This window comes from Leucopleurus acutus (genome assembly GCF_964270905.1).
Source record: "Leucopleurus acutus genome assembly, chromosome: 16".
NCBI classification, from domain to species: domain Eukaryota; kingdom Metazoa; phylum Chordata; class Mammalia; order Artiodactyla; family Delphinidae; genus Leucopleurus; species Leucopleurus acutus.
In genome coordinates, this window is record NC_139158.1 from 8,935,142 (window position 1) to 8,949,518 (window position 14,377).

Below are 14,377 nucleotides of genomic sequence, written 5' to 3' on the forward strand. Positions count from 1 at the left end.
GGACACTTGGATGGCTTCCCCCAGTGTTTCCCACTTTGGTTGCTTGTTTCTTCAGTTGTTCTGGGTGCTTCACAGTCCTGGCCACCCTGCTCCCAATACAGGTTTTGTACACCTATTACAGAGTTGATTGACATTTTTTAATCTTCTCAACTTTCTTACTCCATCTTCCCCTCTAGATTATCAGACTGCAGAAGAGCGAGTGCCTTTCCTTTTGCTAAACCCTTCGAAATCTGCATGACCCAGATAATTAGATTACTCACCACCTCTTCAGAAGCCAGAGGATGGTTGGGGGCTTTAGAATGGGAGGGGAGGGAGAGATGTGATCTTAATTTCAATAGTCCTCAGCTTCTGAAGTAGATAAGACTCACAAAATACTAAAAAAATAAGAGAAAAAAATACTCTTAGTCTGTTCAGGCTGCCATAATAAAATGTCATAGACTGGGTGGCTTAAACAATAGGAATTTATTTCTCACAGTGCTGGAGGCTGGGAAGTCCAAGAGCAAGGTGCTGGCTGATTTGGATCTCCATGAGGGCTCCCTTCGTGACTTGTAGACAGCCACCTTCTTGTTGTGTCCTCACGTTGTGGAGAAAAAGAGAGCAAGAGAAAGGGAACCTGCTCTGGTGTCTCTTTTTTAAGGTCACCAATCTCATCATGGGGGCCCCATCCTCATGACCTCATCTAACCCTAAGTACTGCCCAAAGGCTCCAGGTATCATCACACTGGAGGTTAGGGTTTCAACATACAAATTTGGGGGGCACACAACTCAGTCCATAGCACATACCTTTTATAAAAAGCATTTAAATGAGGCAAAGTATTTAGCCATATGGAGCCTAGCTAAGTGCTAAAGGATTGTAAGAAAGGATAACTGGATATCATTAGTTAAGGCAGCTTATATTTAAATATCAGCAAGATTTTTCATGGAGAGAAAGAAATGTGACTTGGGAAGGGGAAGATGGAGGTTCCTGGACAGGTGAGTGGAACAAACAAGGTATCACGTGGTGATGAGGATGTCTACTTGGAGAGGGCCGGACCGAGCAGCCTTTTTCCTCTGTTAGCCCATCCACGTGTCAGGCACAGTGTGTGCACTGGGGGGGAACAGCAGGATCACACGGTCCCTGCCAGCACAGAGCTCACTGTCTAGTGGTGAGACCTACAACAAGCAAAGGAACCAACAAGGGAATTTCAGGTTGAGATAAGAGCCTCTACAGGAAATAACCAAGATGGTTGTGTCATGATAAAGAGGTACTGCAGGCCAAGGGGTGGGGAGATGCTTTAGATTAGAGAGGCTGCCTAGGAGGTGGTATTTGAACAGCCGGGAAAAGAAGGAACATCCAGCCTTGCAAAGAATGGGAGGCAAAAATCTGACCATTCCAGGCATAAGGAGCATCAGAGACAGAAAGAATTTTAAATGTTTGAAGAACAAAGAGGCAGCCCATGTGGTCGGGGTGTAACAAGTAAGAGGGCAAATGGGAGTTGACGCTGGTGTAGGGCTTTGTCCGCCGTGTGGGAGGGCAGGCTTCATTGGTGGTGGCGGGTTCTGTGGCAGGTGGCGGGTTCTGTGGCAGGTGGCGTGATCTCAGGTGTGGTTTATCAAGATCATTCTGGCTGCTGGGCAGAGAGCCACTTGGGGAGCTCCCAAGGGAGCTTCCACTTGGGAAGCTATTTCAGTGGTCCAGTGGGGACATGATAGAGGTTTGGGCTTGGCTGGAGGCAGAGGAGATGGAGAGATAACAGAGGGATTTGGGAGGCGGAAAGGGCAGCATTGCTGATGGGTTGGATGGGAGCATTGAGACAAAGGCAGCAGTTAAGGGTGACTTCTAGGGAGACTGGGAGAGGAATAGTTGGGCAGTGGGGCATGTTGGCAGAAATGAAGAGTTCAAAGCCATGGGCCTGGTTGAGATCACTCAGGAGCAGTAGAGATCTGGGGCGCAGCTGCTGTGGGGTAGAAAGCAAGGCAGGGGACTTCCCTGGAGGTCCAGGGGTTAGGACTCCATGCTTCCACTGCAGGGGGCTCGGGTTCGATCCCTGGTCAGGGAACTAAGATATCCCGCATGCCACATGGTGTAGCCAAAAAGTAAGAAAAAAAAAGAAAGTCAGGCAGGTGGATGGCATTGAGGCTGCCGAGTAGCTGAAGGTAGCACAGTGTGGGGAAAGGGACCTGGGTTTGAATTCTGGCTCCACCTGTGGCTGCCTTTGCTTCTTTGGGCAACCTGACTTGGAAAATGGGTCAGATTCCCTGCCCTCTAGGGGAGGGGGGATCAGAAGCAAATCCCCAAGTGCAGCGCCTGGTAGAGGCTCAGCTGCTACCCCTAATCAATCCGGTGACAACAGTGACGACATTCTATTATTATTATTTCTGATCAAGAGAAGAATTCAAAAGACTTGACGTCGGACATCCACTTCCAAGTGTCACGGCCAAGACCAGAGCAGTCTCACTCAGTGCTGAAGGCTATGTTCGGTCTTCTGTGCCTTGCTTGTCTCTTCCCTGAGACTCGTGTGACTGCGACTCGGTTCTGAATCTGTCATCCTCACTCAGGCTGCCCCCACCTTTACCATGACGTGCCCCAGCAGTCTTTTGAGTCTGTCTCTCTCCGGCATCAGAGCCCACCCTCCCCATCGCCAGCCTCGTTCTTCTCCAGGAGGAGCTGACGGCCCAAAGCATCCCTTTCTGCCCTGCGCAGCAGGTATTAACAGGACCACCTGCCTCATCTGTTTACCCCAAGCCTCCAAACCTGACGCGGTGAGGGATGCAGCGTGCAGCCCCCGTGCTGGGCAGCATCACCAAGGCCATCGGTGGTGGCCACCTCTGGCTTTGCTGAGCAAATGCCTACCGCCCACTGATGCCCTTTTCATTCCTTCTGTGTCCTTTCTAGCCTACTTCCTCCTTTCTCCTTCTGCCCTGCCTGGTCGCAGGTTTTCCTACACTTGGCCCGGGCACTGGGCCCTCCGGTCCCTGGCTTTGGGACCTGCCTCCCGCACCGAGCACATCCTCCGTGCCTGCCCCTGCCATGGAACCTTTGCGAGCCAGCCCGGCCTTGGCAGCCCAAGCGCTGGTCCCTGCCAGCAGCTGTGTGCGTGACCTGACTGTGGCCAGCTGCCCCCGCAGCACGGGCCCAGGCCTGGCCCCCCGCAGAAGCAAGGCCCGAAGTTTCCCCATTGGCTGCAGCCTGGCTGAGGCTGTCCTGAGGGAGCAGAGGACAGGGACGGGGGCGGTGGGGGGGCGGGGAGCGGAAAGCCGCCCTTCCTACGGTGCCTGCTGATAATTGGCCCTCCGGAACCAGCCTGGGACACGAGGGCCAGCTGGGTCAGGAAGTGGTGTACAATGCTGCTCTTTCAGGGGGGACACTGCACGGTCTGAGGTCCTGTGTGACTCCGGCGAAATCTGTAGAACAGCCTGTTCTCAGAGGATGTTCTCTAACCTAGGCCGGAGGTGGGCAGTGGAGCCCCGAATTTCTCACCCTCTGCCCTGGGAGCGCCCCCCAGGCATCGCCCAGCTCCGAACCCAATTATTTAATTCAGAGAGAGTCTGGGGAGGGGAGGGACAGAGAGCAGATTTTCTCAAGAGACCATGAATCACATACCTGGTACTTTTTAGAGGCAGGCGCACTGGGAAGCAGTCATTAAGTCCTTAATGATTTAATAATTTATTAAGACTCTGCCCCGCCTTAGCAGCTGCGGGCCCACGAGGTCAGAAGGCAGGGTCCTCGCCCTTGGGATTTTAATCTTGGCGGGGAGGTAAGACAATATACTTGTTGTCAAACACAGGAAGAGAAATGGGAATTTACAAAGAAAGAAGGAACGGATTCGAAATGATTGGCCAGAGTGGCCTCGCAGGTCTAAAGGAAGGTCAAGTTTGGACTGTGCTCAGAAGACGGGACAGGATTTGGGATGCAGAAGGAAGTGAGGGGCGTGTGACGCAGGGTGGCATCCCAGGCACCGAGCATTGCACAAGTACAGGAAACTCAGCCTAGCGTGGAACTTCCGCCCTGGATGTGTCCGGTGTCTGAGATTCCGAGGGCCCTGGAGGACCACAGCCTGCCTTTACGGGCCCAGAGGCTCAGCCCTGCCTCTGAGCCCGAAAAGCCTGCTACAGAAACCGGGTGGTGGGCCTGCAGCTGTGGGCTGGACCCTGCCCGACTTCTCGGTAGGGAAGCGTTGATTGGAGAACTTTGGGCATGTTGGCTGCAGTGGGTGGGCACTCCCAGGAACCTGCCAGAGCTGCAAGAGAAGGGTCTGTGGCAGTCCTGACCAGGGCAGCCAAGGCTTGCAGGTGTCTTGTAGCTATTGATTTGGGTAGAGACTTCGTTCCATAGCCCAGGGCTAGGCTAGGTGCTGTGTTGGGGTCCTGGGCTCGTACTGGGGCTGTGACTCTGAATGTCCACACAGAAGTTGTTTCACACTTTCCTTTTTCAGGGCACTGAAAAGGTAACTCCTCAAACTCAGGAGGACGGAGTGGCGTTTGCATCCGGTCCCTCCCCTGCTTCAAGAGCCTTCCATTGGGACTTGCCTGGTGGTCCAGTGGTTAGGACTCCATGCTTCCACTGCAGGGGACATGGGTTCAGTCCCTGGTCAGGAAACTAAGATCCCGCATGCCACAGCATGGCCAAAAATAAAAAACATAAAAACAGAAGAGCCTTCTGTGGATCTCAGTGTCCACCAGGTCACAATTTCTTGCCCTTATATCCAAAGCCCACCATCATCTGAAGGACGTTTACAGAGTCTAACAGTGAGAAGGAACCTAAAAATCACCTAATCCAGCCTGAGCCTGTAAGTCTTTTTCACAGTAACCCTAAGAAGACGTTGCCATGCCTCTGCCTGTATACTTCTCATAATGGGGAATTCTCTCTTTCATGAGACAGCTTTAAGTTTATCCAGAAACGGCCTGACTGTACTTCTACCCGTTGGTCTAGTTTTGATCTTTGGAATTATTCTTCCTTCCACATGACCACCTTTAAGAATATTGGTATTCCTCTAAGTTGTCTTCAGGCCCCAGGCTTATCCCAGCCCAGGTCACTCTCTTTTAGAAGTAGTCTAGTTTGTTGGTTTCCTTCATAATGTACAAGGTCTAAAACTGAATAGAGTTTTACATGTGAATTTATCTTCATAAGGAATTAGAACCATCCCCTCCCTCATTCGGAACGCTGTACTCCTTTTAATACATCCAGAGCCAGACTTGCATTTTGATTAGCCACATCACAGCATTGCTTATATTAAGTTGGCAGCCAAATAAAACACCTAAATCATTTTCACAAGTGCTGCTTTGACTCATATCTCCCCTGTGCCAGCGAGTTTAGACCTAAATATAGGAAACTTCGTTTATACCTGCTAGATAGCATCTAGTGAAGTTTCACCCATTTTTCCAGTCTGTGGAAATCATCTGGACTCTGGTTCTGTGTCTCTGTGGTGTGGAGGGCCATGTCTCATGTGGGGATTGTGATCCAGAGCCTGAGCTGTGGAGCCCCACTTCCGAGTCTGAGTTCCAGCTCTACACTGGCCGGTAGAGCAGCCTTGGGCAATTTACATAGCCTTTCTAAGCCTTGGTTTCCTCATCTGTAAAATGAAGATGATTAATACTAATACTCACTCGTAGGATGTAGAAGTTATAAGACTTTAATGAGATAATTCGTACAAAATACTTATTAACACAGGGCTGGGTAGTAAGCACTCATTAGCTGCCATTATCTTGATGATTAGAACCACTGCTACTGCCAGTTCACTTCCTCAATCTTTTAAAAATGACTGTTTCTCACCCCAAGCCCCCCCAGCCTCATCGTCCTTTGCTTACAGTGTCCCCTCAGCCCCAGATGCCTGCCTCGTTCTGCCACCTGCCCAGCTTCAAGACCTCTGCAGCATCTTTGATTCTTCCTTCTGTTATGTTCCCTGTACCTGGGAGCTCCTACTGGCCAGTCCTATTGGAATTGCTTCATAGCCCACCTTGTGTCGGGTTCTTTCCATTTCACTTCCATCTTTTAGGTTGAGGCCTTTTTTCCTTCACTTCTCTGCTATTAATAGCTGCCTCCTTCAACTCTCTTCCCTTCAGCTGCTTCTGTCCTTTCCCGCCCCCTCCGAAGCCCACTGGCCCCCCGCACTCAGTGCCACCTCCCTTTCTGCCTTCACGCCCCGTTCTGCCCTCGCACACACGTGGCCCTGCAGCAGAACCGGCCCTTGCGTTCCAAGCCTTTCCGGAGCTGGGCTCGAGGATCCGACCACCAGAATAGTATGACCTTGGGCAAGTGGCTTAGCCTTTCTGTGCAACAACCATAAGTGCCCCTCGAATCTGTAGGCAGCGTCATTGAGAGAAGTCAGTCAGTGGCAGGGGAGGCACCGGGGACAGACAGGTGACCCCTTTCTTCCTTAGACAAAGTTTCCCTGGGCAGCATCGCAGTTTCACAGGATCTCTCCTTCCTTTCAACATGTAGAGTACAGGATATTTTCAGTTTTCAGACACACACACACACACACACACACACACACACACACACACACAGAGTCTACAGTTACAAACTCATGGTATATTATTTTATGTGGCTTAAGGGAATTTTAAGGATTTTTTGTTTGTTTTTGTAAGCAAGGCTCATACTGACCACAAGCTTGGGCAATTGGTCTTTGGTCCATCGGTATAAATAGATATTTGTGGACCAAGTCTAAACCCCACCCATCACAGTCCTCCCTCAAGGCCCTGACGCAGTTTCTAGCATTTCCGGCCAACATGGATTTCTCTTTTTCCATCACAGCCTGTGCTACTGGCTGTCTCTACCAACCCCCTAGAACTTGACCACATCCAGTTTGCACCCTACTGGATTTGCATCTCTTGGTGTCATCTTACATATTTAGGTCCCTTATAACTCCTTATGAACGCAGGCAACCTTTAAAGGCTCGGCAAATGTGGTCACTTTGCCCAGAGGTCTGTCTGCAGCCAGGATCCCGTCATTGTTCTAGAGCCAGGAGAGAAACATAGTTGAAAGCATGTAACTCACCTGAGGAAATCTGAAGGAAAGAGGATGACGTGGGACAGGCATGGAAGAAGGAGCTGAGAAACAAGGTCCAAGGAAGGACTTGTGAAGAGGAAGCTGGAAGCGCTGGGTCTCCACAGGACACAAGTGCTGCCTCACTGGGAGATTTTAGGGGGATAAACTTTTTACTTCTTTCTTGCAGCATCTCTTATATGAGATTCCTTCTGGACTGGTCTTACCGATGCACTGACAGCCAACAGCTGTGCTCAGTGGCGCCCCCTGCGTGTGCTGTAGGGGAGAGGGAAAGGAGTATCTGCACTCTCCTTGTCTTCGGAGGTGACTGAGCATGATGGGGAAAGGACCCTGTGTTAGTCTCCTGGGGCTGCCATAACGAATTACCACATAGTGTGTGGCTTAAAACAACAGAAATTTGTTCTCTCCCAGTTCTGGAGGCTAGAAGGTCAAAATAAGGGTGTCAGCAGGGCCACGTTCCCTTTGGAGGCTCTAGGGAAGAATCCATCCTTGCCTCTTCCTAACTTCTGGTGGTTGCTGGCCATCTTTCGCATTCCTTGGCTTGTAGACACATCACTTTAGTGTCAGCTTCCATCTTCACATGGCTGTCTTCTTCCTGAGTGTGTGCCTGTGTCTTCACCTGGCCTCCTTATAAGGGCACCAGTCATACTGGATTTAGGACTCACCCTAATCCAGTATGACATCATCTTAACTAATTACATCTGCAAAGACCCTGTTTCCAAATGAGATCACATTCACAGGCGCTGGGGGATTTGAACTTGAACGTGTCTTCTTTAATAGCTTATGCTATTAAAGAAGTTGAGTCTGGCTGACAGACATAGAAAACAAATTTATGGTTACCAAAAGGGATGGGGGAGGGAGGTAGATAAATTAGGAGTTTGGGATTAACGTATACACACTACTATATATTGGGTTGGCCAAAAAGTTCGTTCGGTGAGTGAATACGTTGTTCAATAAAGCTCTTCGTGAAAATGAAAAACATCTTTTATTTGTACTTAAAACCGAACGAATTTTTTGGCGAACCCAATATAAAATAGGTAAACAACAAGGATCTACTGTAGAGCATAGGGAACTATACTCAATATCTTACAATAACCTACATGGGAAAAGAATCTGAAAAGGAATATATATATATATATATATATATGTATAATTGAATCACTTTGCTGTACACTTGAAACTAACACAACATTGTAAATTAACTACATCTCAATTAAAAAAAAAGAGTTGATTCTGGTAGAGGAAAAAAAAATACGTGCAATAGTGGACTTAAAGAACACACCCAAAAGTTATGTAAACCAGATATAAAAGACCATATCTTGGTATAAAACCTATTTTGTACCAAATATATTCATACACATATACATGTACATATACATATATGACATATACATAAGTATGTATTTTTTCCAGATGAAGATTCAAACACAATAAAATACAAACAATAAAACACTTAGAGGAAAATGTAAGAGTCTACCAGTATAAACATGGGGCAGGAGAAACTGTAAGTAAACATAGAAGCTATAAAAGATAAGATGAACATACTTCACTAGGTAAGGCAATCAACAACCATGGGAACATATAAGAAAATACTCAAAACTTACTAGCAGTCAGGAAATTACAAGTTCATGACGAAATGTCGCTACACCCGTAAGACCGGCAAAAATGAAAAGAAGTGATAACCCCCGTTGGAGGGGATACTTTTGAACATCGCCAGTGGAAATGTGATTGTTAGAGCCTGTTTACAAAGCGTGATGGCAGCCTTGTTTAGATCCTGATTAGAACAGTTGCAAGAAAGTTGTTTTTTTATTTGTTATTTTAACACAAGAGAGAAATGTGAACACTAACCATTTGATGACATTAAGAAATTATCCTTAAAATTTTAGGTGTGATCATAGTATTATGGTTAAATTTTAAAGAATCTTTTTTTTTTTTTCTTAGAAGTTCTTACTGAAATATTTACTGGTAAAATGGTATAACGCCTAGAATTTACTTCAGATAATCCAGGGAGCAAGGGAATCAGTGACCAATGGTATAAAGCAAGGGTCCGCACACTAGAGGTGCAGGCCAAATCCAGACCACCTCCTGGTTTTGTAAATAAAGTTTTATTGGAATTCAGCCACAGTCATTCAGTTCCGTATTCATTTAGTATCGCTGAGGTGGCTTTTTCCCTCCAGCAGCAGAGCTGAATAGTTGTGATGGAGAGCATGTGACTTGCAAAGCCTAAAATATTTACTAACTGGCTCTACAGAAAATGTTTGCGACCCCTCACCCATAAGGGTGCATGTTTGGATGCAAGTTCATAATAATTGGTGCTGGGGACTGACTATATGAGGGCTTATTAGACTAATCATATTTGTGTGTGCTTGGACTTTTCCATAATGAAAAGTTAAAAAAAAAAAAAAGTGGACCCAGTAATCTCACTCCTAGTACTCTATCCCTTGGAAACGAAAGCCTCAATTAATAAGGATATATGTATAAGAATGTTTACTAAAATAGTTTACTGGAAATAAATTGCCTCCCAATACGGGATGCTATAAATGACATCCACCCACGCCATGGAATATTATGTTATCTTTTTAAAGAATGAGCTAGCGTTTTACCAGTTCACTTGGAGAATGTTTCATGGGATATTTTCAAGTGAGAAGAGCAAGATGTGAAAAAGTCTGTGCATGACAGTCCCAGTTTTATAGAACAGTGACAAAAATAAGCCCTTCGGAATGTAGGGGTGTGTGTGTGTGTGCGCGTGCGTGCGTGCACGCGTGCAGGATGCATAACGGGTTGCTAACATGGGTTGGGGGTAGAATGATGTCTGTGGAAGGAAGCAAAGCAAAACAGAAAAAGGCTGTATTTCAAAAAACAGCCTACACGATACGATCCCATGTATGTGTGTGTGTAAGTTATATTTACAGGTATAACGTGCTTTGCTTACTTCAGAAGAGAGTTACGATTTTTAAAACGACCAGAAAGGAGGGAATATTCGTCCTGTCCTATGATAGAAGTAAGAAAATAAAAAAGGAATTTGGTTAGGAGCTGGAAAGTGCCCAAGAGCAGGGAAACAAGAGAGGAGAGTGACCACTGTCAACCCGGGCCAGCTAGGGTAGGCTCCATGGAAGGTTCTAGCTGTGAGAGAGGGGGTAGCTGGACGGTCTTTGAGCCACAGCCCCTCCCTGATCTCAGTGCCTCTTCCTCCTGCTCCCGGAGAAATAATGTTTCCCTGGAGGATGAAAGGCATCCCTTTGTGCAGGCTTTAATTGCCATGTTGGGCCAAGTGAATGAGTGGCATGCGGGCGCAGCAGCTGGGCATAGCCAATGCCAGGCAGCAAAGCCCGCTGCCTTAGGACAGCCCGGGCCAGCTGGCCTGGGAGTGCTGCCCACCTCTGCCCCCCGCAGGGGGGCCCTGCAAGGGAACAGTGGAGCAGAGGGGTCTGCGGAGGGAGGAGAAGGGGCGGGGCGTCTGGGAGGGTCCCAGCCACTGTCAGAAGCTTATTCATCTCATCCTCCTTCCCCTCCCCCCTCCCTCTTGTTTTTCAGACTGTCAGCATCAATAAGGCCATTAATACGCAGGAAGTGGCTGTAAAGGAAAAACACGCCAGAAATATCCTTTTAGATGTTGCTTGGAGGACCGACCCCAAGGGGGGTCAGATGGGGGGGCGGCGAATGAGATCAGGGTGAGGCATCCTTGCTCAGCTTCAGGAAGGAGAACTGCCCCCCACCGGCCAGCCCCCAGCAGGGTCTGAACAGTGTGGGTTGACAACAGCTGGCCTCAGAGCCCACAGCCTGTTGAGGTGGAAGGGACCAAAGAGGCCATCTGGCCCAGTCTCGCCTCTCTCCTGGGACTTAGCTTTTCAGAACTACCGAGTCCTTTGAATTTACTCTCCTTTGAGAGATTTCCTCGGGGCACCAGAGGGGTTTTCACCTGTACCATCAAAGCGCTCTGGCCCTGCACCTTGCCACACTGACCACCCCCTTGGAGACATGCTCAAATGCCCTTCTCTGAACATGAAAGCAAAACAGAGGCCTTGGTGGCAGCGGTTGGCCTTAAGCTGACACAAGGGCTCTACCATGGAAATCAGAGCCACTTGTGTGAACTGGTTCGCCCCAAACCAGAGGGAAGAAGATGAGAAGGTCAGGGTGGACTAGGGAACTGGTGATTTGAAGATTTTCGCCAAGCCCCCCACGCCAAGTTGGTGGAGGTCCTGGGCAACCACCGTCATGGGTCTGTGGCTTTGGAGGGAAGTGCAGGCAACCTGGCCGATGGATTCCTTGGGACCTGCCCTTGAGGTCAAGTCCAGGTGCTCGAGGGCTAATCCCCGAATCCTGGAGGAGAGGCTGCCAGTGGCAAGGCTTGGTCTCTGTGTGTGCTGGGGCCAAGCACAGGGCAAGGGGAGGCTGGGCTTCTGTCTGCGATGGGAAGTTCCTTCTTGCCGGGGCTCAGCATGGTGGCTGCACCACAGCCAGTTGGGTTGGAACAACCTATCTTGAAGTCATCCCACCCCCGCCCCTCCGTGGAGGAGACCCTCCAGGTTAGAAGGCCATGGAAGCCCGGCACTGCCAGTGCGATGCCCAGAACAGGTCAGGCCCTCAGGAAATGTTGCTGAGAGCATGTACTGCGCTTCACTGGAAGGAAAGCAGCTTGTCTTTAGCAGAATATGCTTTGGTTGGAATTAGGGCTTTGCTGCAAGATGGGGCTATAGAACCTCTACCGGGTACCCCAGAAGCCTGGCCCAACCGTGAGCCTAGCCAGACCTTGCCTTTTTATGCCCTTGATGCTTTACTGAGTCAAGAAAACCAAACCAAGAAAAGCCCTCATTATTGGTGGCCCAATTGATTTTCACAGGGAGTGACCCAGTCTTGACCCTTCCCTGCTAAGAATACTGATCAGTCAGTCTGGTGCAAGATATGAAGTAAGAGACAGATAGTTGTCACAGGACAGTGTGCTCCTCTGGATGGGTGTGAGCACAGAGAGGGCCAGGCCTGTAGTGGCTGGGCCAGGTCACACCTTGCCAGAGAGGCTCCCTGGGGCGATGGAACAGACCTAGAGGGAGATTCTGAAATCTCATCTCTGGGGCTCTCTGACTTTCTCTGGGACCTCGAGTGGGCCCCGTGGGACCTCTGTGAGCCTTAATTCCCTTGTCTGTCAAATGAAAGTGTTGGCTGAAGAAGCTTTCAAAGGCCTAACATTCCAGCTCTGACGTTCTGGGAGTCTCTCTGCCTCACAATTTCTAAGGGGTGGATAAATGTTGAAAAGATCCGCCCCATACAGTAGGGTTTTAAAGCCTAAAGATCTCACAAAACATTTATTCTTTATCAGTACTTTTAAAGAACATCAGCTACCCTCATTACCCACTGAACGAGCGTTTGGAAACCTGGCTTCATTTAGAAATGCTGTTCAGACAACCATTTATCCCTGGTGCCTGACTGGTGAACAGGTTGACACCCCCGACTGTGGTATCCACTCCTGGAGGGCTGAGGACTGAAGTCTTACTTTCTTTATATCCCCAAGTGCCTGACACGAATTGGGTGCGTTAAAATGCTTAGAAAATTAAAGAGAGACAGAAAGGTCTGCTTGCCTCTTTCCAAGCCGGGTGCCCGGCCAGCTCCACACGTCCCTGGCTTCTGTTTCGGGAGATTGCTCTCCAGTAAAGGGGCCACAGCCTCCTGTGAGAAATCATCTCAGCTGAGGGTGGGGGGCTGTCCGTCTCTCCTCTTGGCTTCCTTCTAGTCCCAGGGGGCTGTGCTTGAGGTGAAACCATAAGTTATTTGAGAATCACTCTAAGACCAAAAGCTGATTTCAGCTTCTAGACCCAAAAGTCCGTTTTCAAGGCAGCCCCTCTCAAAATGCAAATTTCAGTCCAGGGAGGGAACTTTACCGCACTTTCCAGCTCAGAAGCAAAACAACAGGTCTTTCGGGTGAGTCTCATGGTTTCTAGCCTGAGGCAGGTCTTTCCTAAATGGTGCAGTGCTTCTTACCTGCGCCTGGATTAAAAAGCCGAAAGTTCTGAGGACACTGCCATACTTGGGGTTAATGGTGCCCGGTTACCGGGTGTGTGAGGCCTGTGTAAGCATCCATTACAAAAGAAATGTGGAAATCCCCTACTTGCCTCAGAAAGGGCTTCCTTAGGTCATTTCAGAGAGGGCTGATGGGACTAAATCCAGGAGCTCTTAACGCTGTGACCAAAGATTGAGTTCTCTATTGGATATAATATTAATAGTAACTCGATAGTGCTGTGTTTTCCTGATGGAGATACAAGCCACTCATCCATGATTGGTGATGTGGGAAAGTAAAAATAAATGTAAATGTCTTCCAAGTTAAAAAAACAGTGGGCTGGGGGCTCCCTAATTACGGAGGCCTGGAGCTCTGTTAAAGTCACTCGAGGCCAGAAGGACATTTATTACACGCAAAGCGTGGCAGGCACTCCACGTGGCGGGTGTGTTTGGAATTGGATCTCAGAAGGAAGTGGCCCCAGGAGTCCGCATACAGGGAATTCAAGGTGTTGGGAAATGAAGGCACCCCTGAACGAGGCCAGGAAGGTTTTTAGAAGAGGTGGAGTGAAAGCGGCATTTTATTTACTTATTTATTTATTTACTTATTTATGGCTGTGTTGGGTCTTCGTTGCTGCGTGTGGGCTTTCTCTAGTTGTGGTGAGCAGGGGCTACTCTTCGTTGCGGTGCACAGGCTTCACACTGTGGTGGCTTCTCTTGTTGCTGAGCACGGGCTCTAGGCGTGCAGGCTTCAGTGGTTGTGGCACACGGGTTCAGTAGTTGTGGCTCACGGGCTCTAGAGCGCAGGCTCAGTAGTTGTGGCACACGGGCTTAGTTGCTCCACGGCACGTGGGATCTTCCCGGCCCAGGGCTCGAACCCGTGTCCCCTGCATTGGCAGGCGGATTCTTAACCACTGTGCCACCAGGGAAGTCCCGAAAGCGTCATTTTTAAATTTAGGGAAAATACATTTTAAACAAAGACTGCCTCTTTCAGGGTAAGAGCACAATGGCTAATGGGAGAGGAGATAGACGCTACCTGGAAGAGAAGCCAAGGGTGTCAGTAGCCAGGGGGTAGGGTCCCCAGCAGGGGCCAGGGCACTTGAAGAGCTGAAGCACACCCTTGCTTTGGAATAGTGCATAAGAAAGAATTTTGAGAGGCTGTATTGTGTTGTTAAAATGTTAGTGTAATTATACACACACACCACACCCTCCACCCACCTCCCCACAAAGGCCCTACCACAAACTCGGCAAACCTAGAGGAAGGGCAGAGTCTGTCTTCCCACAGCAAAGCCCTAATTCCAACCAAAGCATCTTCCCACTAAAGGCCAACCAGAGCCACTGCTGGCCCAGAATGCACTTGTGCAAGTTAGGAAAAGACACCCCTCCCAAAAGACATGGCTGTCTC

At 48.9% G+C, this 14,377-nt stretch overlaps 1 protein-coding gene across 1 annotated transcript in view; it reads left to right on the forward strand.

The window, feature by feature from the left end:
- HIP1 (huntingtin interacting protein 1) overlaps nucleotides 1-14,377 on the forward strand; it is a gene marked incomplete at its 5' end in the record, with an annotated part of 149,749 nt that overhangs the window by 91,026 nt on the left and 44,346 nt on the right. The window contains 1 exon segment of the mRNA XM_082857592.1: nucleotides 10,522-10,585. Coding sequence (XP_082713718.1) covers nucleotides 10,522-10,585 — 64 coding nt within the window.